Here is a 25,323-nt window from a genome sequence, read left to right on the forward strand (position 1 = left end):
CAGAGCTTAAATTGTGTGAGCCTATCAAATTACAAAATCTTCTCATATGGAAGTTTAAGATTGAGAATCTGTATTCTGTGATGGTGCATAAAAAACCTGAATTCATATGCTTTCTTATATGGGTTGTAAGGAATAACTCTGTCAAGGATTTCAGGCCACAAATTAGGAAAAAATTACCTTCAAGGTTTTCTTTTACTACCTCTACGATGACTAACTACTGCATCCAAGTGCCACAGTATTCAAGCAAACCATTTCAAAGTAACAGTTACATGAAGGTAACCCCTGAGTAAAGAATGTTAAGTTAGGCTTAATAAAATTTTGCGATTTTATTTCAGGCCTTCTACTTTCAAGGGATTTTTTCTCATTTCTTTTCTCTTTTAATTTCAAAGGTGCATTTTCCTTCCATTTCTCCACAAAGACATAACAAAGATAACAACAAAAAACCCCACAACCATTTTGCCTTTAAATGGAAAACAGACTTGCATTCCACCTCTCTCATTTCTGTAGCTTCACTGCCTCCATCATGCTCTTTTGTTAGTTTGCTGGTGGTTTGGTTTTTTTTTTTTGCTTTGCTTTCTGCTATCAAGTTCTTGACACTTGGAGACTAAAACCTCTCTACTAACAGCACAAAGATCAGAGCAGGCACAGAAATAGAAATTGCAAGATTAGAACTCTCAAAGACCTGAAAAGTAGAAAGAGAAGAAATATATAGGTATTGAGGCAGAACCAAGGAGAATAAAGGAAAGCAAAAAGAAATACTTTTGAAAATAATAATAAAGAAAGTGTGACTGTATTATTAATGTGCAGCTCAGGAAAATTAAGTTCTGAAAAATTGAAGTATCACACTTTTCCAAAGCTAAGTAGATTGGAACAAGGGACATAAGTGCAAAAGCATTGTGCATTACAAATACCCACCAAAACCTTTGACATTTAGTCCCTTTTTTTATTCACATACTGGAGTCAGTACATACAAAGAGACCTAGTGTCCCTACTATCAATCACTGTTGTTCCGAGCCTTTAAATAAATAACAAAAAATCCCAACACATAATGACATTAGGCAAATTTTTTTGCATTTATCAGGTTTCTAGCTTCACTCTCTCAGGAACCATTTGTTTGTTACTCAGTCTTCATATGTTTTCCAATTCACTTCCATATTTTCAAGGCTTGCTATGCCTTTCCAGCTGGTTTTTGTTTGGTTGTTGTTTTTTTTTTCCAGAAATTCCTAGCTACTCATACACTCCCTGTCTCTCCTGCATAATCCCCTGATTCACAAGCATTTTTTACCTTACATCTAAAGAGAACAAATGGGAGATACCTATTTTATTTTGCTCTTTCCTTAGATGAAGTTAGGGTGCTGGTTCCAAGAATGCCAAGAAAGGGTTTTCACCACAGAATTTGCTACAAAACATTAACTTTGCATCAGATGAGCAACTGATTTCTATAAACACCTTGTAGGCAATCTGCTTTATCTTAATGAGGTTTCGGGTTGGAATTTCAACTCCTAAAACCAGGATACTTTTACAAGGCTGCACCCACAAATTATTCTCATTGGTATTTAATTACAGACAGAAATACTATCCTGGGCTTTGATCTTTGATCTCCTTACATATCAGCAGTATGTGGTATGAAACTATCAAGATAAAAACATACATCCTCTAATGAGATGCAGTGAAGAGATACCGCAAGGCACCTCTGAAACAATGATACACCCACAGTTCTGCAGAGCCCTTCAGTAGAGGACTTTCAGAGGGAGATGGACACTAAAAGCCTGAAGGATAGAAGTGCATATTGCTAACATTTAACCCAAATTTTTGCAGTTACATTCCACTGGCCTGAAAAATTGATAGCATCAACCAACAGACCCTTGATTACCTTACAGAGTTGGCTCTTACATATCTTTATCTAGTCCTGACTTTCTCTCTATTCCAGACACCATCTTGCCATTGCTGGTAAGACATTCTGAATTATCTAGACAAGCTCTTTTTGTTTTTCAGCAGCCTAACACATTTCAAGTCCAAACATGAATCTTCTCAATTTCTCCACAATCCATTTTATTATTTAATTTTTAAATAGGTACCTAACGGAATGAAGGTTCTTGGTGTTTTCAACAAAGATCCAGTATATCTTTTGGGTGATACATGATTGTTATATTCTCTGTTAGCATTTCATAAAATACACTTTTTATTTTAGATAAACTTTTTAGATATATTAGTATATTGTATATTGGAGTGATCATGTTCCACTGAGTAAAGTGAGATATAGTAACATTACACAACCCCAGTCTAGTGCCTCACTGGAATATCCCATACAGACCTGTTGCAGCCCTGAACAGGGTAAACTTGCTACTACTTTCATATAGTTTCTTAAAAATTACTAACAATGGTTTACTATGAGTATACAAATAAGACTTAAATCCTAGTTGACTAATTTCTGTGTTTGTATCTCAGATTTCTGTCATATAATCATGATTTAAACAACTAGCTTCAATATGTAACCCAAGCTAAAGTCTACTTTTACCATTTAACTTTAGGCCTTTGGCTGTATATAAGAGACGTAATTTCAAATAGCAGTTGAACGTACGTAGTAAGAGAACTGTGTATAATTTTCAATCAGTATTTGAAATTCTATTAAAAAATGCATTTAAAATGTGAAGCTACAGAGAGCCATCTACAGTATATAAGGTGAAAGAAGGATCTGTAAAACTGATGGAGAAGTGCCATATCAATTTCATAACATTTGGGAGTCTTCCAGTATGGAAAAGACAAAGCTCTTACCGTTTCCTTTGGAATTTGTGACTGGCTTTGTTCTGCATTCTAAAGGAAGTAAAAAAAATAAATAAGAACACAACTACATACGACATATACTATCTAACAGCAAGGGGATAAACAGAGAGCTCTAATTCTGATGTGAAGTGGTAATAAAAAATGAAGGGTGTTCATCACACCTCTGACTGAAATTTGTCTAAACAACCACTACATGAGAAGTGAACAGAAATAATTCCAGGGCCCTTATGGTACATGCACCTGACTCTACCTGGCTATGAGGGTGGTGACTGGCTGGCTAAGGAAGAACCACAGCTGTTTGCACCATTTTCTGGCTGGTGGAATGTTCTCATTCAGGGAAGTTCCCCCCTGGCTTTTCCCTTCTACTTTAAAGTTTTCAGAGAATGACCTCAGTAGTCCAGATGAATCCTTCAAAATATTTTAAACTAGTAACTATTTTTTTAAAAAATCCACTCTCATTTTAGCAAGGGATTGCCCTTTTGAGCATGTTTGGATGAACTAGAACTGCAACTCTGCATACCCCAGGACAGGGGGATGCATTCAGCACACCAGAGATGGGACCCTCCTGTACTTTGCATTCCTCACCTGTGCCTCAGGACACATAAGGCAAACACACATCACTGGAAAATGCATCCCACAACCAATTCTGGAAACACATGAGGAACTATGGCTCTTCCAAGCCTACACCCACCTATATTAAAACCCATCTCAGGAGAACTCAGGAGACACCTTGGTGCTGGCTGGCTGATCACTTTTGGGCTAACCAGCTATTTCTTTCCAGTCTGCTGGGCCCTTATGAAATGCTAGGGTTTACTGGCCATTTTTGCTTTAGGTTTTGCAGGAGAATCCAATGATAAAGCACATGCAATGATAAAGCACATTACAAAGCAGTAATGCAAACATCCAGTAAGCTACAGCCTGAAGCCAACAACCAGTAAGAAAAACAATGAAGACAACTACAAGGAAAATGTAAAGGTCCCCCATGTACCAATGGGCATATTAATTCTTAGGGTACTAGAGACTAATGCTGCCAGCCAGTACTGAGACTATAGCTCAAAACCTAAATAACCTAAGTCAATCCTTTAGAGTATTCCCACAGTCAGTGTGAGCTCTAAACAAATGCTTCACAATTTAGGTGAGGTAACCAGAGTAATCCTCAGCCCTTTTGTGAAAAGAGGGGACAGGGAGGGAAGGCTTTTAAAAGATAATGTGTCTCTAGCTCACATCACTGTGGACAAGCCCTAAAACATTACCTATCTGGCATTAGGTAACTGTGGAAGGAATAAAATGCCCAGTGTTCTGGAGAAACATGGTCATCCTTCCAGATCTTACTAATTAGAAAATCTTACTTCTGCCAGCTTGGTTTTACTCCCTGCTTCCACAGTTTCATCACTTTTATCATGCTCTGCTGTACTGAATCATCACACACACACACGCCTGACCTGATCCACACAAGCTTCAGAGATCCCACACCAAACTTAGTGGGCTCAATTTAACAATCCCCTAAGTTTTAGCTACAATTACACATTTTCATAAGCCCCTTACAGATAACAACAGCAATGTGAAACTCCTTAACTTTCCAGAAATTTAATATTTTCATTTTACTTAAAAAGAAACTCAAAGATGTTTAATTTTTTTCAAAAGTCATTCAACAAGCCATAACCCAAAACATAAAACATAAAACCTAAACACTTTTTTTATTGGGATTACTATCTATACAAACATTGGCAAATATGAAATGGTTTTAATATTGGGTGTTCTCAGTAAGCAACAGCAAGTTCTGCCCTTAATAAGAAGGATAAAATCAAATAACATGATTTTCTACATACGGTTTCCGAGACACATCGCATTCAGTTAATATTTTAAAGCACACAAATGTAGAAAATATGAGAGAAATAGGGGAAGGATGCAAACACAAATTGTTCCTAAGTGGCCAGAGAAGGTCTGCATGTGAAGAAGATGAATGGACTTGATTTCAGGTCATTCTCCTCCCTACTTCAATATTCATTTTCTTTCTTTTTTTCTTGGCTCTTTTGTTTGTTTAGTTGGTTTTTCTATTTGATTTTTTTCAAAAAGCCAGTAAAAATCAGTGACAGGAGCTGGTTGAAAAGACTTACTTTATATATTTTTAACGATTATTTCTTACCAGAGAAGAAAGAACAGTCTTTATGATGACTTTTAGTTCAACACCTTCCCCAGCAATTCTGCTCCTGCTCTTTGACAACAGTCAGCAGTGCATACCTAATACTTCTTCATGTCAGAATGCAAACAAACAAAGCCTTATGCAACAGAGGATCATCACACACACGTACTGTCAGATCCTCACAGTACCATTTGTTCAACTGGAGCTCCGGAAAAACACACCAGTTCAGATCTGATCTCACTACACAGTGCAAAGCCCACCTGCTACCTGACACAGCCACAGCAAGGTCTGGCCTCCCTACACTGGACTTTGCCAAAGTAGTTGAGAGAGAATTCCCTGAGCCACAGCACAGAGGCTGCTGAGCTTGATCTCCTTCAAAGGGGCCAACTTGCTGCTATTTTAAACCTAGATAATGTGTTGCTATTAAATCTCGGTACTAATTATACCATTTATTTGTTTCCAATTATTTAAACAAAATCTCATGTCAAATTATGCATTAAAACTTCCTCATTTTACCACAGAAATAATATACACAAAATTAAGACATTTTCTAAGTTTATTTAGAAATCTCAAAAAGCATTTTCATTCACCTTTATGAAAGATAGCAATGCCATGAAAATTATACCACAGGAACTTATAGACAGATTGCTTTCACTGTTACAGTGATAAGGCAAAGTGTAATAGGATTTCAATTTTTTTTATTTCTCTTCACTTTATGACAGCTTTTACTTCAGCACTTGAAGGCATGTTCCAAGAATTTTAAAGTAAAAGTTGGTTCATTTGCAAACTTCCCTGCCACTTTGACTTCCTAGGTTTAATAGTAGTTTTGAAAAGTAAAAGGCTAATGTTTAATATCTTGAAATGGCCAAACAAAAATTCATTTTATTTCCATTCAAAATAATACAAATCCAATAGAAAAATGAAGTTATTAATTCATCACACTTATATTTGTCTATCTTCTCACAATAATGCAGCCAAGTAAGTTATTTTAGAGCTGTATATAGCTACAATAATACAAATAATAAATAACTTCAGCAGTTTAATTGAGTGCAGAACAAAGTAAAACTGCCACCATTCAGAGTCTACCTTTTCATAACAGAAGTTATCTTGAATAATTATCAGAGAAATATCAATATACATTATGCAAGTGGATCAGGTATAGTATGAAACATAATTTTTTCCTATTTAATGTAAATTCCTTAGAAACATCTTCTGAATTGCCCTGCTAAATTAATAACTGCAGGGTTTCCATTCCAGAGATTGCATTTATATTCAAAAAAGGCTACTACTTCTTATATTTTCCACTTTTTGATAGAAAGGTATTTACATATCCTATTTTTGGCATAATATTATATGTTTGAGAACATAGTAGTGAGCAGGTAGTGGGACAAATGGCAGGCTTTCAAACATAGATTTGTCCTTATGAAAGATACAAAATAATCTACTTGTCTGCATGCATCCAAATAAAGTCTATGCAATAGCTTCTCCTATAATAAACATTTTCACTCAAAATAAAGCTCTCACTTATACATTATCAACAAATACTTAATTCCAACATCAGATCTTGAAGAAAATAAAAAACACACATGTAAAATGTTCTAAATAAAGCAAAATAGCTCTTTTTCTTATATTCAGTGCTGGCCATGCACGTTTACTAACAGGAGACAAGATCAAATCATTTGCCCATATTCATCTAAATCTCTTAGCTGCTCTCTATTTTACGCACCAGTTCCCTTGGATGGAATGTTTCTTCCTGTCGAAAAATCAAAAGGGCAACGGTTCCTCCCATCTTGGTACTTCGCAGCAAGGACACAACTTCTTCTTGAGTTTTGCCTGTTAAATCAACTCCATTTACCTGTAATAAAGGAAATGCTAGGCATCAGTAAGACTCCAAAAGCAGGGAAACCAGCAGACACTTATAGCAAAAAGTCATGTGAACCATATGGGACAGTATTAAAAAACTCTCACTGGAGTAATCAGCTTATTAGTTCACACTACAGATTTTATTTAATAGAACTAATTAAATGGTCATCCTTCCCATACAAATAACAAGGCAGACATTTACACTTTCCTCCTTTTCAGCAGCAACAGTATAGTCCACTACACTCTAAAGCCAACTAATCCCATTTACCAGTATTTCTTACAAGAACATCTGCGTAAATATCTTTCAGCAAAATCAATGTCTGATCCCAAACTGGTCCTGTTTCCACGTGTCTTGATGTTATACATAGCTTCCAAATATATTTAGCACAACAAATTTTGACAAAAGTAGAAAGTAATTCTTTCCTTGTATAACCTTGGGCTTGCTACTCCTGCCTCTGTTCAGTAGTCCAATCCTTTTGCCTCCACATGCCACTGATCTGGATAGGCAGGTATGGAATACATGCAGGATTTCCCACTGTATGAGCTAACTTCAGTAAGGGAGAAGCCAGAGAAAGATTGAATAATCTCAGGCTTGCCTGCTCAGAAACATTTTGGAAATGAAGGCAAATGAACTAGCAGTTTTAAGCAAGGGAGCATGGTGCTCAGAAGTCAGAAAACCATTTTTTTCCTTCCCCTCGTAAGAGAGCACAGCTCACAGAGTTAAGATGCCATAGCTGTCGTCTTACATGCTCCTCAGTCCCCTTCTACCCAAGTCATCTGCGTTACCTTGAATTACAGTAATTTTAGGGGCTATCCTCCAGCAACAATTCAAGCTGACTCGGCCTATTTTGCAGTAAAGTGAAGTTAGAGCACTGAGAGGCAGTTACAGACTCAGCTGCACCTCCGGTGTCATTTGGCTTAGGGACAGTAATGAAGACCTGTGGGTGGTAACATCTTCTATCACTCCAGCTAGGTTTGCAGAAAGATCTCTGCGGTGCACCTATCTAAGAGAAATTTAGTTCCCTTGAGGATATCCTTACTTCAGAAGGGAAGTGGCCTTGATTCTCTGTAGGACTCCCTTCCTCTTATGTCCCTTTCAGTTAATTTACTAAACCTTTTCAGGGTACTGCCTCCCATCCTTGGCAACATCGTTAATAATTTCTGGTCTGTCACTCCATGCTGATTTAATTCTACTTACTAGGTAACAATCACTTTGCTTCAATATATTCCTAAACAGAAACTATGACTATGATACTATATTCACATAGGGACATGTAAACTTATGTTTTCTGCAGTACATCTGGGTCCAGCTCTTCAAACAGTTATGTACTGAAAATGCCCAGTGACTTCACCTCTTACAAAAAAAAAAGCCAAAAAAAGGAAAAAGAGGGAAAAATTCTCCTGTAACGTAAAGTACTATAAGGCTCTGGAAGTGATATAGTGTATGGGCTCATGCCAAAACACAGACAAGGAACATGTAATATTTCCTCACCTCAATTAATCGGTCTCCAGCTTTTAATCTCCCATCTTGAATAGCTGCACCTCTCGGAAGGATGTTTTTCACATAAATTGGAGCAGAGCCACCAATTGGGACATCTCTTGAAGTAATGCTAAATCCCAAGCCTTCTGTACCTGCATAAAGAGTGTACATTATTAGTTTAAATGCACATTTTATATTGCATATTATTTTTACCAAGCAGAACGTATGTATACCTCACTGATACAATCCATGAAAATACATATAAAATGCAAGAATTACTTCATGACAAAAAAAGAATGCAAAAGATCTACAAGAAAGCTGTAGCTGAAGCACTGAGTCTGGGCACAGGTGGTTCAGCAGGCACTCCCTGCAACTCGCTGTTCTGATGACTTCCAAGTCATTGCCATACTTCCAACTTTCTATTTCAGATGAGCTGAGTGACAAGGAATCAGAACAAAGCATATCTGATATCCTATCACTGTCTTCCCCCTTGTCAATCTGGATCTCACCAATGATCCCTTCTTTCTCTTTTGCAGCTCTTTCATCGGCACCAGTCAGCCGATGCTGCTGGGCACGGGGCTCTGTCAGCTCACTTGTGGACCCTGGCAGCGTGTCTCACTTGTGGACACTGGCAGGTGACAGTATTGGAGCTCAGTGGTCTCATTTCTCCTGTTCTGGGGACCTCTGTCAGTCAACAGGTCCTCTTTCCCCGGGCTTCACCTCAGCTCTCGCTGGGTTCCACCCCACTGTCTGTCATGCAGGCGGGGAGCAAACCCAGGCTGCCACTTCTGAGGCCCTTCTGTACATCCAGGTGACTGACTACACTTGGCCAAGACAGACTGAAACAAAACAGAGGCACTTAAAATGACCTGGAGAAATCCAGAGTGGGAGTCCAGTAAATACAGCAAATGAGACTTGTCTGTATTTCAGAGAAATGAAGTATATCAGCAGTTCTGGGATTCACAAGCTGAGAACAAATAGGAGCCTTTCCTACTACACAGAAAGCTGGTTTGTGATCCTCTCGAAGACACAATCTACCCAATGTTACCAACAACCCCTGAAACTCTACAAAAACCTGCCAGTCCCCCCTCAACATTACACATCAAATCTATTGGGGACGCTTAATGCAGCATGAAAACAGCTGGCCATGCAGTGTAGAGCATCCCAACACAGTGTCAGCACCTACAGCTTGCGTTTGAAACTTCTCAGAGGTTGTCAAGGCATGTCTACAGTTCCAGTTGCCTTGCTAGGCGTACACAGGCCCAACCTACATTTATGCTAACCTACAATGGCAACCTGCAGTTGGGACTCAGCAAAACCAGGCAGGTCCCTAAAAGCTGTAGAGCACACACCTTTGGAAAATGTCATGGGGACAGAAACCAAACTTCTATGAAACCATCACCAGCTACAAGCCCTGGGAAGTTTAACACAAACCATGTGAAAGACACACAACCACTGAACCATTTGAGGTGTTTAATGTATTTAAGAAGAAAAAAAAAAAAAAAAAAACAACAAAACTTTGCAACAGCAGCCAGAGACATGAGCGAGCAAGAGAGCTCTGCACATCCCAAGGTCAATGCAGAAAAAAAGGAAGGGGTGCTTCAGGTGCTGGAGCAGAGATTTCCCTGCAGCCCATAGAGAAGAGGATGGAGAGGCAGCTGTGCCGCTGCAGTCCATGCAGGAGCAGAGATCCACCTGCAGCCTGTGGAGGACTCCACACCAGAGCAGGGAGATGCCTAAAGGAGGCTGTTCCCATGGGAAGCCTGCACTGGAGAAAGCTCCTGGCAGGGACCCGTGACCCCATGGAGGGGAGCCCATGCTGGAGCAGGTTTGCTGGAGGGATCTGTGACCCTGGGGGGGACTGACACTGGAGCAACCATGTCTGAAGGACTGGCCCCATGGAAGGGACCCACACCGAAACAGTTGTTGGAGACCTGCAGCCTGTGGGTAAGGTTGACCCTGGAGATGCCAGCAAAGGATTGTCTCCCATTGGAAGGACCCCGCTCTGGAGCAACACAAGATTGTGAGGAGTCCTCCCTCTGAGGAGAAAGGAGTGGCAGAGACAACATGTAATGAACTGACTGCACCCCCCATTCCCCCTCCCTGCGCACTGCTGGGAGGAGGAGGTAGAGAATTCATGAGTAAAGATGAATCCAGGAGGAAGGGAGGGGTCAGGGGAACATGTTTGAAGATTTGGTTTTATTTCTCATTATTCTACTCTGATTTGATTGGCAGTAAATTAAATTAATTTCCCCAAGTGAAGTTGGTTTCAGTGACAGTAATTGGTGAGTGATCTCCCCTGGTCTTATATCAACCCACAAGTTTTTTGCCGTCTTTCGCCTCCCTTGTCCAGCTGAGAAGGGTAAGTGATAGAGCTGCTTGGTGGCCACCTCGTGTCCATCCAAGGTCAACTCACCACAGTGTTACTTAATTTCTACAAATTAATTAATTTCTGTTGCCTATGTTCAATTGCTAAACCTACTTTCCTAGGGAGCAGATTAATATTCACACGTGAAAAGAAAGCAGAAGTCAAATATAGTACCCAGTACTCAACATACAGATTTCTGAAATCTGCACAATTACATTTGATTAAAATTTATGAAAATACATTTTTTTTTTAATCAAGACAGAAATCACAGTAAGAAGAAAACTGACAGAGGTGACAGAACTGGGCATGACACAAACTTTTAAAATCTTCATCTTGAACAAAACTAAGTGCTCCTGTAGACACAGTAAGGGCACATAGATCTTATTGTTCAGGAAACATGGATCAGTTCCTCTAGGCTAATTATTTTGGGACAACTTCCCTTTCTTCTGCAGCATTCAAGACAGTTGACATTTGAATTTGAAAGTCTTCATCCACTTTCAGGCAAATACAATATTTATCTGTGCTGTTACATAGAGATAAAAAATACTAGATATTGTAACATCCATATTTTACTTAGGAAACCTCCCAATTTTAATGATGCTTCAAACATTCATAGAGGTCTTTAATTCCCTGCAATATGTGAAGATGATCTGAATAAGGTTTTTTTAAGTCACATCTCAGCTTTTTATGGAATTTATCTTTTTCTTATTATAAGGATCAGCAATGAATACTTCTCTTTGAGTACAGGTTTTGTCTGCTAAAATTTCTAAAGTAATATCAGAACACGAATGCACTCCCAGGACAATATTTCATTATTAATAAGCTTAATCCCTATTGCCTGATTACAGCATCATTACAGATGTCTGGTTCACACACAGCACTTCAAACCCCCATGGAAAAAACAGAAGTTGAAATGTTCACATTACAAATGCACACAGGATATAAATTTGGACTGTGGCATTTTCTGCTGTCAAATCTCCAGAAAGTCTCTACCAAAGCCTGCAGAACGTCACAAATCCACACTGAGCCCAGATATTAGCAGAAGAATATTCTAATTACTTGTTTCTGTAAAAAGAAGGGGCCTCAACTAGGCTGTATTTTACTGCGCTGCTGTGTGCAGCTTTGCATGAGGCAGCTTTTGGGTGTAATTTTCCTTTTACCATTTCTCTGCTTCAGTTGGCTATTCATGCCCCATAGCTGCTCTTTGCTGGATGATACGGCTTCATAAACTACTATGCTTATTATATATAAATTAGATGTTCACAACACTGGGAAATAAATGGATACATCCAACCGAGGACAAAAATAAATATGACTTCTGTGACTGAATTGATTTTAATTTTTTTTTCTTTTTTATACACATAACTTGATTTAGTTCTCTCCACTCCATTCATTTCCATTCTCCTGTTGATAGAAATATATATAAGATCTCAATATCTTCCTGCTGCTAAAATGTTTTCAGTTCTTAGGGTGTAAAACTGCATTATAATAATGAGTGAACTGTGCAAACATATTGTAGGCTTCTCTGATTTATGCTAGTAATGCAGGAGAGACTGGACACACATACAGGCAGAATAGAATGAATAGAAAACAGAAGAAATTTCCATATTTTAGAAAACACAGGAATCATCCTACACACAGCTAGAAGCTTTACTTTGCAATGTTTAGAATTTTTTTTTGAGCTATGTTCCCCTTAATCTTTTCTAGATTTTAAAAAGGGTAAATTTTTGAAAGGGTAGAAAACATTTTTTTCCTTCTATAGAAGTCATCTCTGACAATGATCAAATTACACCAAGTGTTAATAACATTTAAAAAGATACCCACTAATTTGTGTAATTGAAATTCTTAGGCTTCTTTGATAAATCCAGCTCTCTTGACAAGTTACAGTTCTCCTTTTTTCTTGAATGTGATGCTGAACATCCCTTCTAAAGTCTCATTAGCCTCAAGGGCTCAGCCAGCTCTGAGCTGAAGACAAAGTAGTTTGAAGCTAATAAAAAGGGCAGTTACAATGGTAAAAGATCTATTTTGTATTAACAGAAAAGTGGCAGATTTGATGTGTCACTTGCTGTTTTGGAAGAAAAAAGTTCTGGTAGCTTTAAGGTAAGGGGGAGAGCAAAATCCATTCCTATAATTTAATTAAACATATTTTGAAAATGAACATCATAATCTCATTTGGAAGCAGTCTGATCATAAAGTGACAGAATGTTAAAAATTTTATTAAATTTTACTACAGGTGACTAGTCTCTTATCTCCCAGAGAAGAAGTGTTTAATTTCTCGCTAGTGCTGGGATTACCTTCTTGATTGTGGAAAGAATGTGTCTGGCATAACATTTCTGTCTTTCTAAGGCTATCCTTTACAAGAAGTTGTGCATTCCTCATTCAGTACCAACTGCAGGTCTAAATTCTTAGGAGCAAAATGTGCTCCTGGGTAGAAACACAAACAGGATACAATACAAAAAGCCAGGATCACCTCTGCAGTGTTTTCATTCCTCTCAAAAGGACACTGGTTCAGAGACCAGTAAAGAACAACTGAAGGACCTACACTGTCAGCATCTTAGAATACTTTTCTTGTCTTGCCTTTCAGCATTGTAAGCAGGGCTAAAAGTAAATCATGCTCTTCCTTCAAGTCTAATTTAAGAAAATTCATATGAGTTCTCAGGGAGTTCAAGTTCTAAATTAAAAAAAACAACTACAAACCACAACAAGAAACACAGAAAATTTCACTTCTAAAACAATAGAAAACATCTAGAAACTGACAATTGGGCACCACATTTTTTAGTACTTATGCAAGAAAGGCAGAGAACATTTCAGAGCAACCTTAACAAGGAAAACTCATGTGGGTGAACAGTCTTCAGATAGAATAAAGGATTGTTATAGGGGAAAGTGTAGATTCTTCATGCAGACAAAGAGCACACTCGCCCCTTCCTGAAACAATAAGCAAGGCTGACTGCAGGTAGAAAAAGTGTGTGACACAAAAATTAAAAAATAAAGCATTGCCACTTAATGAAAATAGTAGATTATACTGGGGTGGAGAATAAGGAGAGAGAGAGAACATTATAATAAAACTAAGCAGAAGGGCCAAATGTTCTCTGATGAAAGTCAGAGCAGACACTGTCCTCCCAACAGGTTTTTTCACAGGAGACTCTTTCTGGAGATCCAGATCCAGATCTGGATCTCCAGACTGCTGAGATCATTACCCTAGTGTTCCGCACTGGAAACCAGGGGGTTTTTTAAGGACTGAATCTCATGTAAGATTTGACAGCAAATATGTTCTTGTTGCAAGGGGCATCACTAAACTAACCAAGACCATTTTACTGCTCCTAGTTTAAGCTTAAGCCCCATATTTTCAGAATTTGTGCATGTGTAGTCAGGCTTACTGTACATGCAAATGACTGCTTAGAAGGCTGACTGCTCAGCTGTCTACAAAATTTCTGCAGCCACATGCTCAATCAAGACTAATTGCATGCCCATTTTTATGTAGTTGAGTGAATTGGAACAAGTGAGGGTTTTTTTTCTCCAAGCAAAGCTCAGACCACTCAAGAAGATCTTTGATCAACCTAATAGAAATGTACTTTTCCCCTTATGCTACAGCCTGCTAATGGTGATCAGAAGTGGTTTTAAAAAACGGAAAGATGAAACTTCATGCAGTTTATGCTTCTTCAGTGACTAATAATGCTCAAAATTATTTGCTTCACTTTTGAATTTCTCAAGGTCACTGAAGTAATTTAGGCATCTACATGCTTCATTTCAAAAGTGACAAAAACACTTTCTGCATCTGAACAGGAATTTTAAGCGAACATATCACTTCAAAAGAAATTTTAAACCTAAATTTAAAATGTCAGTTCAAAGTCTGGCTCAAGAAACTGTGTGGGGAAAACAGGAGAGTATAATGAAAAATGCATATAAATCTGTACACTTCAGATACATGACGCAGGATATCTTACAGACAAGTTCAGAGCTCTGTCTTGTACACTCTCCTATATGAACCCAAGCAAAGCAAGTAATTGTCCATAGATGTGCTCCACTCCAGAGCAAATACAATGCCGTTTCAAATTAGCATACTCCCAAACTATCCATGGCAACTTATTTGGGTCTCTAATGACTTCTTGCAGAAAAGAGCTTGGGTGCAGCAGGGCTGAGTGTCACTGTGCCACAGATGGAATGCCCAGGCCCTTGGACAGATTTGCAGAGTTTCAGATCAGCTCTGTATGCAAGATGTGGCATTATTAGCCTCAGCAAGGCCAGCAAGCCTAACAGGAGCACAAGAAACTCTGATGAGCAAAGTCTCCTAATCCTGCTCACATCTACAATTTACCCATTTTTCTCTCCTGCACCGTGTAGAGGTGCCTCCTTTGTTTCAGGACTCATCTTCTAGAACAGAGCTGCTATGTCCTGTTTGTGATGGACTTGGTAACTGCTACAGCTCTCCTGACAGTTGTATCACTCATTTCTTTCCCTTTCTTTTTCTTGTTTTGCAAGACAGAGGCTAAAAAGGAAGAGATAATCACAACTCCCATGGTCAGTGGCTAAGTCACCCTCTGGAAATGGGGAGATGTGGACTGAGGTCCTGATGCACTGAATACTTCAGACAAAAAATTAGCAAGATATTTGGTGGAACTAGGGCCAACTTAAGAAACATGAGCTCAGTGATGACATTTTACTTCCAGAATTTTATATTTAATTTAGCTATACAAACATGTAGTTATAGATAGAAATCATATGATGCAATGAGCATTACATTTCCAGACCAACTACTTCATGTTTGTACAGCAGTATCAAAAGCAGTAGATATGAAATCTGAGTAGCACAATGTCCAATGGAAAAACAGTCTTTTGAATGCTTTAGTGACTATCAGGCTAAATGCTGTGAGTAACTAAGTGCTCAAAGACTTAGCCTTACAGTCATTTGCTGTATAATTGGTTATTTATTATTTATAAGTGATGGACTAAATTCCTCTCAGTTGCATTGGCTCAAACACTTACAAGTCAAAGAAGGAACACTCTGGGAGTGTCCTGGTGCATATGAGGTCAACATTTGTCCTAACACTCTGGGTGTTGTATCAGTGGTCTTATTTTCTTTATTCATTAGCTGCAAAGAACTATTTTTATTTATTTATACTTAATGTGTATCAGTTCACACCAAAATGTATATAAACATGTGCTTACTGCCATGTCTCGCATTATCTTATTTTGTGTGAGCTATCAAGCTAGACTGCTATACAGCCTTAATGGCATTAGAATATCAGCAATAACTCCTACATCTATATGCTAAAAGTTCAGGCCTTGACCTTTAAGGCAAGATAAACAGATATCCATTTTCATTTAGAAAAGCCAACAAACATTCCTCATGGACTAAAACATATGACTGACCTTCTCTTCTGACTTTATTAAACAGCTAAATCCTATGAAAGTTCAGGTTATTTTAAAATGCCAAATCAGCAATAAATATTAAGAAATCATAATTACAGAAGCACATACTGTAGGGTTATTCTAGATTGTCATCATAAAGCTTATGCAATATATAAAAATACAGCTGTAATAAAGAAGGCCTGTCTGTATCGAAAAAGAGTCAATTCTCATACACTACATCCATTATCAGAATGTACAGGTTAAATGAAAACTGAATTTCAAGCCAACACCTTGCATGCCTTAATGCACCCCAAAGTGAGTTTTCAAAGTAATGATGCTAACTGATGAAACAACTGCTGCCTGTCAGCTACAAATAAGAGCACTTGTAAAATGTCTATAAAGCTTGTATTATTACAACATCTTAGAAATAATCATCAAAAACAATCAACATTCCTACTGAACTCATATTTGCAACAAAATACTTGGAGCATCCTTAAGCATATTGCTGCATTCGTTGTTCCATATGTGTGTTCTCAGAGTGATCAAATGTAAGTCAAAATGGGAGGGCATGCTTCTTTCTACATTGGATATTAACAAATGAAAGACAGAAATTATAAAAAGGCATCTTTCTTTATGCACATTTTTCTTTATTTTTACCATGCATAAAACACAGTTTCTACCTTTACCTATAACCTGAGCTAGATGCCATTCTACCATAAGAAGTGTTCTCAAACAAGCTGACTGTTAGAAAAAAATATCCCCTTTAGACTTCTGAAATATATTCTAAATATATTTCAAAGTTCTTACTGCTGTATGAGCCATCAAACTCTTCTGGTATGAACTAGATGTTAAAGCATCTTAGAGATCACTTTTCAACAACAGGTAGCATGCATCTTCTTTATTCCAAACCCACCTAAGATATTAATGCCAGCAAGGATAAATTATATTATAGCCTTGGGGGGAGTATTTCTGAAACAGTATCCAGTGAAGATGACCAAATACAACATCCTATCAGAGCCACAAATCCCTAACACACCAAAATTATATTCTTGCATCTTATGAGGAGCTATAACACCATAATTGTTTGGGACAGAAAAATATTATAGTCCCAAATGATATATTTATTTGTTGGTGCTTTTTAAATTACATGAAATGTTTATTTCCACTTCTGGTTGAGAATTCTTTTATGTACTGTCCAAGTAATATTTCTAAAGACTTCCACAGACAGAAAAAACCCAGGTAAAAATCACAGTAGTGACTGAGAGTATATTTATAAGCACACTGATTCCTTACTCATCCAATAACAGCAAGTTTTTCCAAGTAGGCTGATCTGAGCTGATGGCCTAGAGAAATTCTTGAAGGAGCATCAACAACAGAAGCAAACTGTCAACTCAACCTTATGTCATCCAAGTTTGTAGAGCTTAAAATTCAGCAACCAGAAAGAAGCAATCTGGTGGTTCATGCGAAGTTCATAGAAAGGAAAGCATAATGATAATGTGACAAGTAGCCTGGTACCTGTGAAACTGCAAAATCTCTACCATTCAATGCACTGTCTTCAATGACTTCCAATAAAAAGAATAATTAATAACTATTATTAACATTAAGCACAGAAAGTATCTTAAGGGGAATGTACCCCAAGTTCATGGACAATACTGTCATATGGGGAAATGTTCTGCTGTGTAATGTAAATACTATTCTTGTTGCTAAAGACCAAATTATAGCTGATCTAAAACATGCTCATTTGAATACGATAAAGCTTACAGCATGTATAATCCTTTAAAAAAATCATTTCCCAAGAGCTAAGAATACTGACAGCTAAAAGCCTTTTTATTATACTTCAAGCCATCTTAAAAGCATCTACACATTAACTACGAAATAATAACAAATTTTCTCACATCATAAAAACTTCATGGATGTACCAATGCCTCTACATGTGCACATATAACACAGATGTTGAGATAAGCACACACTACTTTAAATAGTGTCTCTCACCCCCATTCAAATTATATTAGCATAAGGGCCAAGACAGGAAATATCGCATTACATCTCAACCAAAGCTTTTAACGTCTCAGTGGAAAAAGATGAAAGCTTTAGCTGGAAATTAGAATGTCCAATTTACCAACTGGATCCAAAATACTCTTAAAATCTAAAGCCAAAACTCAATTTGAAAAGTCATAACTGTGAAGTACAGAACATGGGCCATTTTAGCTCAGCTGTTTATATTAAATAGCTCACCACTCCCTGGGTCTTGGCCAACAGAATTTGAGGCATTTACTGCACTACATTATTAGCTGAGAAACAGAAAAAAATGCTACAGCACTCTTTAAAATGGCCTTTTGCAAGCATGCTGCACAGACTGAACTCAGGGTGGGTGTCCTGGCCTGCTCTCAGGGACAACTCAGTGCCTCGGCTTCAAAAATCAACCCATTGCACCCCCGTGCTCCTGCTAGCCTTCCTGCTCAGGACGGTGGCACTGGGTGTGAACACACACCCTACACGCACATCTCCTGCTGTATGAGGAGCACGCTGGTGCCTTACCTTTTCTCAGCTGTATACTGAGCCTCTTCCCTATCTTTTTGGTGTTATAGCCACTGTTGGCAGTGGAGGTGAGAACTTTCTGAGGTGATGGTACCAGGCCGGAGGGTGGTTTCCCTGATGAGTTCACACTATGAGGTAGCTGCGAGTAGGAGTCTGTCTGATCAGAGTGGTTGCCTGCCCTAGACATTCTTTGTAACGTGTGAAGTCCAGAATTGTTAATACTTTTCCCATCAGCATACTGGGAATCGGGGCTGAAGCGGCTGGAGTAGTACATGTTCTCGCTCTGGGACAACTGCTCGTACTGCTCTTTGTTCGCTGCAGGGACCACGTGGAACCAAATGAACGGCGTACGCATGGCTTGGCGAAACATATGCTGGGCTCTAGGTTTTGAAACGAACAGAAAATTAGCAAATTAGGACTGGCAGACTACAAGACATTATAAGCATAATTACTAATGTTAATTAAGCAAGGCGAGCTGACAGACACATTGCACTCGAGCATAAACCATAAAACTTGAATCTGTTCACTAGCCTATTCGGTCTGCTTTTCGCTAAGGTTTACTGCTTTAGGGCAACACTATGGTTAAATATGCTTAACGACTAATGTAGCAAATACTGGATTCAGAAAAGCAAAAATTTCAACCACAGTCTGGAAATGCAGACAGCTCTATAGCAGGACTGCAGTGTCCTTTTGTTTTGAACCTTGATAATTGCAATAATTGCGATAACTGTTACCACAGTGACAACAGAATTATTAGAATGAAAATTACTAATTATAAAAAGACTATGTATTCCACAATTTTCTGATTATATGCAATCTTGCAACCAGTCTAACTTACACTTCAATTTTGTTCAGTCAGTAGTCTATCAGAATACAATATTAAGAAATAGGAAAAAAATGCTCAATCCTGTACAGACAGACACTGGGCTCAAGGTCACAGTCCAAAGTGTACAAAGTCAACAAAGTCTCTTCACACACTTCACAAACTGTGATTCAGAACCTTAGGACAAGCAGAGAAAAGCTGCTTTCAACCATATGGTACAGGGTTATGTTTCAATTCAGGTTAGAGTCAAAGAAATTAAAACCACATTTCAAATATATGTTAAGTATAAGATGATCAGAACAAATGATATTTAGCCCTCAGTGTGTTACAGATTTCAGAACAATATCATCATCCATGAAATCACTCATTACCTGCATACCTCGTTTCTATTTTTCTCTTTCTCTTACCTGAGTGTGAACTGCAATCTAATTTCCCTCTTAAAAGTCTTTCTGATTAATTCTGAGATTCTACCAAGTCCAGGCAACCACTAAGCAAATATTTATCTCTCAGACTTCTCCAGGAAGTTTCTGCATATACAGCACCTTTAGTTCTCACAGAATCAAAAAACCACATATTTTTAAAATGTTAAAAATAAAGTCTTCAAGCTGTCCATTTATACTGAACATGGTGCACTGCAAATATAAGAGCAAACATCATATAGGAATTTCAAGAAAAACAGATTACCAATATAAGAAGAAAAAATCTATTTGAGGTATAAAAACAATCAAATGAGAACTGCATATACTCTAATGACAATTATTATCCTGATTTTTTTTTTTAGTCTGGCTATATAAAAACCAATAATGTCCCTAAGTGTATCTTTTCTTTAACAGAAAGGCAAGCTTAGAGGGTTTTTTCTTACCTTCCTCAATTATTATTATTATTCCCAATTAAAATTATTCCAAGGTGCAGCGTTAAAGATCAAATAATGCAATGTAACGTGCGGTGAGAACACTCACTGTTCAAATCTCCTGTTCCGCAGGTCTCCGTCATTAATCCTGACAATACAATCATTCTCACGGAAAAGGTTTTCTTGTTCAGCTTTTCCACCCTTCTCCAACCGCTTCACCAGCAGCCCCAGGGTTCTGGAACATCAAGATTACAAATTACTACTATCTGAATAATTTGCAACATAGAAAATTCTGTTGATTTCATGTTTTATCATGATCATTACAGAAACTATATTTTAAACCATCTTTACCTTGAAGTAGGATAGCACAGTTTCAAATAACTTCAAGAATTACCTGATTTATTATCCCTTTTCCATAAAACAAAATGCCTAGGTGAATCAAACATGTCAAAAGTAAGAATGAACAGGCTGCAGGATGACAGCACATCAATTCTTGAAAAAGGCCAAGATTTCTGTATAGTAAAAACTCCAAGAAGCACCATACATCTGAGAAAAGACACCTTTTCTGCTAGTTAACTGAAGCTGAATAAGTTCAACTCAAAATTTAAATTTCTGAATTAGCAGAGAATGCCACAGTCTTCACTACTCCTTCTGTGTAAGTGAAACATGGGGTCATCTCATGTAATAAGCAGCCTGCAATGAGGGGATGGATAGAGAATTCAATAATTTCATTTGAACCAAATGCTTTTATTTTTAAATCTTAACATTTTTTAATTAAACAAAAAAGAGGAAATTAAAAATTTAAATGCTCTTTTTAAATTTAGAAGCTTATCTTAAATTAATTAACTGAAGGCAATTTCCATTTGACAGCCTCTGTGCAATGAGATAGTCCCCTCTGTTTTGTGCTTACTCACAGTATCATCTTAAGAACATTTTTAGAGAGAAAAGGTAAACAAATATTCAACCTGAAATTATGAAAAAGGACCCTGAAGAATGGATTTCTGAGGTACTGGCAGGATAGTATGAAAAGCCAGTGATGTTTCTATACCTGAACTCTCTACCCAAAGGAGAACTCAATCTTCAGGATTATTCTTGCATCAACAATGCACTTGTTCCTTGTTTTTTTTTTAAAGATCAGCTTTACAGTGAAATCCCACAGGATGTATCAGTGGGCCAAACCTACATCACCCAAGTCAACAGTATTACTTTTTTCAGAATTCATTACAAGGCATGGCATGAAAAATAATTGGTCCAAATCAGCAAGAATTGCAAGACCACACATGTCTTTTAAGCAAAAACCTTTCAGTGATCACAGCACTTCCATTCACACATAATACCTCAAAGTAAATGAGGAGCCAATGGTGCTTAAAAGAACTCCTCATGTGCTCAAGAGTTACCTACACACTTGAGCACTTCGTCAAAAGGGTCAGAAAAGCAAAATTCACTTATTTCTTCGCTTTAAAATATTCATTTACCAGTTTATTGCCTTTTTTTTTATTGCCATAATACATTTTTTAACAGAACAGTCATACGTTTTCTCCCACAAGGCAGATGAAGGAGTAGGAGAAATGATCCTAGTAGTATTTCCATTTTGGAACCACCTAGAGACATTAAGATACGACATTGAAAGGATCTAAACAATGTAAACAGACTGTGAGAAGAAAAACAACATAAAGCATTCTGACAGCACAAATCATCAAATGAAGCTTGAGTCAGACATTTGCATGACAAAAAACTCTACAAGTCCACAACAGTGGCACACTAACCTAATGAGCATGTTGTGTTCCATTTATTGTACTACAATTTTCTGATCATTATTAGGTTATGTAGTCACAGGAAATAAAACAAAACAAACTTTAAAATATTGATTCAATCCCTTTTTTCCTTCTGTTCATTAAAAAAATGTTGAAGGCAGTCTCAGATTCTTAAAACTGATAAATAATTATAAAGAAATTATAGATGGTTGGATAGCTGCATGAAGAACCAAACACTTATATTAACAGTAAAAAGGAAAAATACTTGTATGGCTTCACTATACTATTTTTATCAAAATTATAGTTTTGACACATAGAAAACTGATGTGTTAGAAAACAGTTTGTGCCTTCTTCACTTGTGAGTTGATGAACTTCTTTTGGGGAGATTGTCTTTGAGCCACGAAGTGAAGCTACTGAAGAGCATAACTCTAAATGGGGAAGAGATAGGCATAGCAAATATAAAACAGAGAATGCTACATTTAAGAGAAAACCAACAAAATACTTGAGCAGGAAAGAAAGGAGTTGTGTCTACTCTTCCTTTTCTTTCACTTGATGCCCAACAGCTCTTTGATGCAGGAGTACTCCTCTGTAATGTCCAAAGACAATTCAGAATTTGGATGTGCATGCGATGCTTGCACAAGAGCATACATAGTAGTAACAATGGGTGTTTGGTTTATATGGTTAAATATAACAAATATAAAAATATCAAAACAATATCTACACAAAGTACAACAATTTAAGTTAATACAATATATGTGATACAAAATAATGTGGTTATTTCATCCCAATGTCTCCATATACTTATGATTACAAAATAATTGCTCTATCAATAGTTTTGACATAGCATTTTTCTTGAAATGTTGCTTTCTACTGTCTCACATTCTCAATTTATTTCAAATTATTAATGCAAGATGCACCTTTATGCATGGTTTGACATTTCTTAAATTTATTCCACTTAGGCTCTCAAATCTGTAAAAATATTACTAATCCTAACCTATAGTAAAATAATGTAACAGATAAATAAACTACCAGTCAAAATTGTAAATAATCTCATTAAACAAAGGCTACAAGTTCTTCTAATGCAAGACTGCTCATCTCTAACACAGCATATGGTGCTCATGAGGATTTTGCTTTTTAACAAACGTTAGAGCTAGGTTAACCAAGGGATATAAAGCTAAAGTCACCAAGTGCAAATTCAAGGCTGGATGAACAGACTGAGTCAAACCTGAAACCAGGCTCCTCACAGTGCCTTTTAATTTATTTAATTTTTTACATAAACACATGGCACAAAAGATCCCTTTAGACAATTCCAGAAACAATTTCCCAAATGAGGGTTTGTGTAGCAGGGAAAACTAGAACTATGGAAAATGTATGTTCTTCAAAAATTTAACAAAAACATACCAATTTCAGCAGCATTTATTCAGCATGTTATGGTTAGATGTAAGAATGAGACTCTAAGAAAGACTTTACAGGAATTCATGTTTGTTGTTGCAGCAACTGGAGATAAACAGAGTAGACTTGATATGGCAAATATGCAGTAACCTAAAAACAAATTGGATTTTTTTCCCTGCCATATGCCACCATCATTAATCCTGTGAAGTGGAGCTCTACTACAGCTTCAGTATTATGTTTCATGCATTAGGAAGATATAAATTTTGAAAGCATCTAAACTCATCTGGTATAAAGTAGCAAAGTCAGTATATACTTTTTTTTTTAAAACACAACCATGTAGCATACAAATGTATGGGTATACTTGAATTTGCTTAATTTTGTCCAGTTAAAGTACGTCAACACAGTTTCTAATATAAATTCTTCCATTACAAATCTTTTGAACTCCAACTTTTTCAAGAATAAGATTAAATATCACGTATACCTACGCAAAACACTCTGCAAGTCTACAATCCTGTTGAAAGAATAATTATAAATAGAAATTTGGTACCTGTGCTGTTTTAGACTAACATAGCTAACATGGAAACAGAAGGGAAACTGCCAAAGCACAGAGCTCAATCTTTGTATTTGTTTTAAATACCTAATTGGGAATGTAAGCAGCTGAGATTATATTAGCATTTGCACCACTGTATTTCCACAAGGTTCATTACTCCAATTATACTATTAAAATAAACTCAGCTACATGTGTGAACATTTCAGTTCTCAGTATAAATTACAACCAATGGTAAACCAGAAATAGGCAGCGAATTTTTTATTGCCATCTAAATTGCCTGACTTAGCTGGGGTAGTTCGTGAAATGCGAACTCTCCACATGCCATCCAGATGTATGGAAATGATGATAATTTATCTTAATAAAAACTGACAGTTAAAGTAAAAATAAAAACTGACATTGAGCATCTAGAATATGATTTGGTCATCATGCCCCATTGTATGTACACATTGAAGTTATTTATTTACCTGCAAGCTAACTGTAGTGTAATCAAATCAGACAGAACAGAAAATAGCCAATTTAAATGTTTATGTAAAGCCACTAACATGAAAAGGCAAAAACTAGATTAAGGTACAATAATAAGGATTGAATGAAAATCTGATGTGCAGTGGTTTCATGCTACGAAAGATCTCTGAAAAGTTCTACAAGAACATAAAAACAGATTAAAATTCCTAGATTTAGAGGTCAGAGCAGGCAAATCGGCTTGTTTGTTCAAGTTAAATTATTGTGCCTACTAAATGCTAAATTGCACATAAACTCCTTTACCCAATATTGGCATCACAGCACCGCTGTGGAGGCATTTAAATTTCATGCCTGAAGTCCAGAACCAATTCCCAATCCTTGGTAACCACTCCTCAGGTTTTTAGCTTGAGTAATACTTCAAATTATGCTTATAAAACTTCTTAAAGGCTGAGATCAGACAGTTCGAATTCAGATACAAGAGTGAGGGAATGGGACGTTCACTCCACAGAGAATTTTTTTTCCCATACATATGTTTTTGAAAGCCGTGGCTACCTTTAAGACTTAAAAGGCTGGAAATGCAGGAGAAGAAATAATGGAGAGCAGACAGCACGGACCTTCTACTTGATCAAAGCGAATATGATCATTAGAGAGGCACCTTGAAGGCAATATTACGGACTCTCAGTATAGACAATGGCCAAGAGATATTACTTTAGTTTTCTTTGTATCTTGAGTACAAGACTAGAATTTTTTCAGTGACACATGAGATGAATTTATAAACTCCAGAAAATGAAGGTTAATTCTAATAAGAGAAAAAAAAAAAATGAAAGAGTATTAAAAAAATTCAAATTTCTAGATTTCTAGTAAGTGTAGTTAGGGTTTGTGTATGTTTAAATGCCCACCTTCATTTGAGGTTTTTCCTTCTTTTCAACAAAACCTGTTAAATTTGTCATTTAAACTGACAAAGAATTATC

At 37.1% G+C, this 25,323-nt stretch overlaps 1 protein-coding gene across 15 annotated transcripts in view; it reads right to left on the reverse strand.

Annotated features, from left to right (window-relative positions):
* The window catches only part of PARD3 (par-3 family cell polarity regulator), a 445,231-nt gene that overhangs the window by 184,427 nt on the left and 235,481 nt on the right, over positions 1-25,323 (reverse strand). For 11 of the 15 annotated variants that reach the window (XM_066200148.1, XM_066200138.1, XM_066200129.1 and 8 more), the window contains 5 exons: positions 20,307-20,432; positions 18,525-18,904; positions 8,283-8,422; positions 6,654-6,782; positions 2,776-2,814 (listed from right to left, as the gene is read on the reverse strand). In XM_066200148.1, the coding sequence (XP_066056245.1) occupies positions 2,776-2,814; positions 6,654-6,782; positions 8,283-8,422; positions 18,525-18,904; positions 20,307-20,432 (814 nt within the window). The remainder of the gene's footprint in view (positions 1-2,775; positions 2,815-6,653; positions 6,783-8,282; positions 8,423-18,524; positions 18,905-20,306; positions 20,433-25,323) is intronic. The other 4 variants (XM_066200202.1, XM_066200211.1, XM_066200121.1 and 1 more) reach the window with 1 other exon arrangement.

The sequence above is a fragment of the Chamaea fasciata genome, unplaced genomic scaffold, assembly GCF_029207755.1.
Source record: "Chamaea fasciata isolate MVZ Bird 193981 ecotype frontalis unplaced genomic scaffold, bChaFas1.0.hap1 SCAF_1, whole genome shotgun sequence".
NCBI classification, from domain to species: domain Eukaryota; kingdom Metazoa; phylum Chordata; class Aves; order Passeriformes; family Sylviidae; genus Chamaea; species Chamaea fasciata.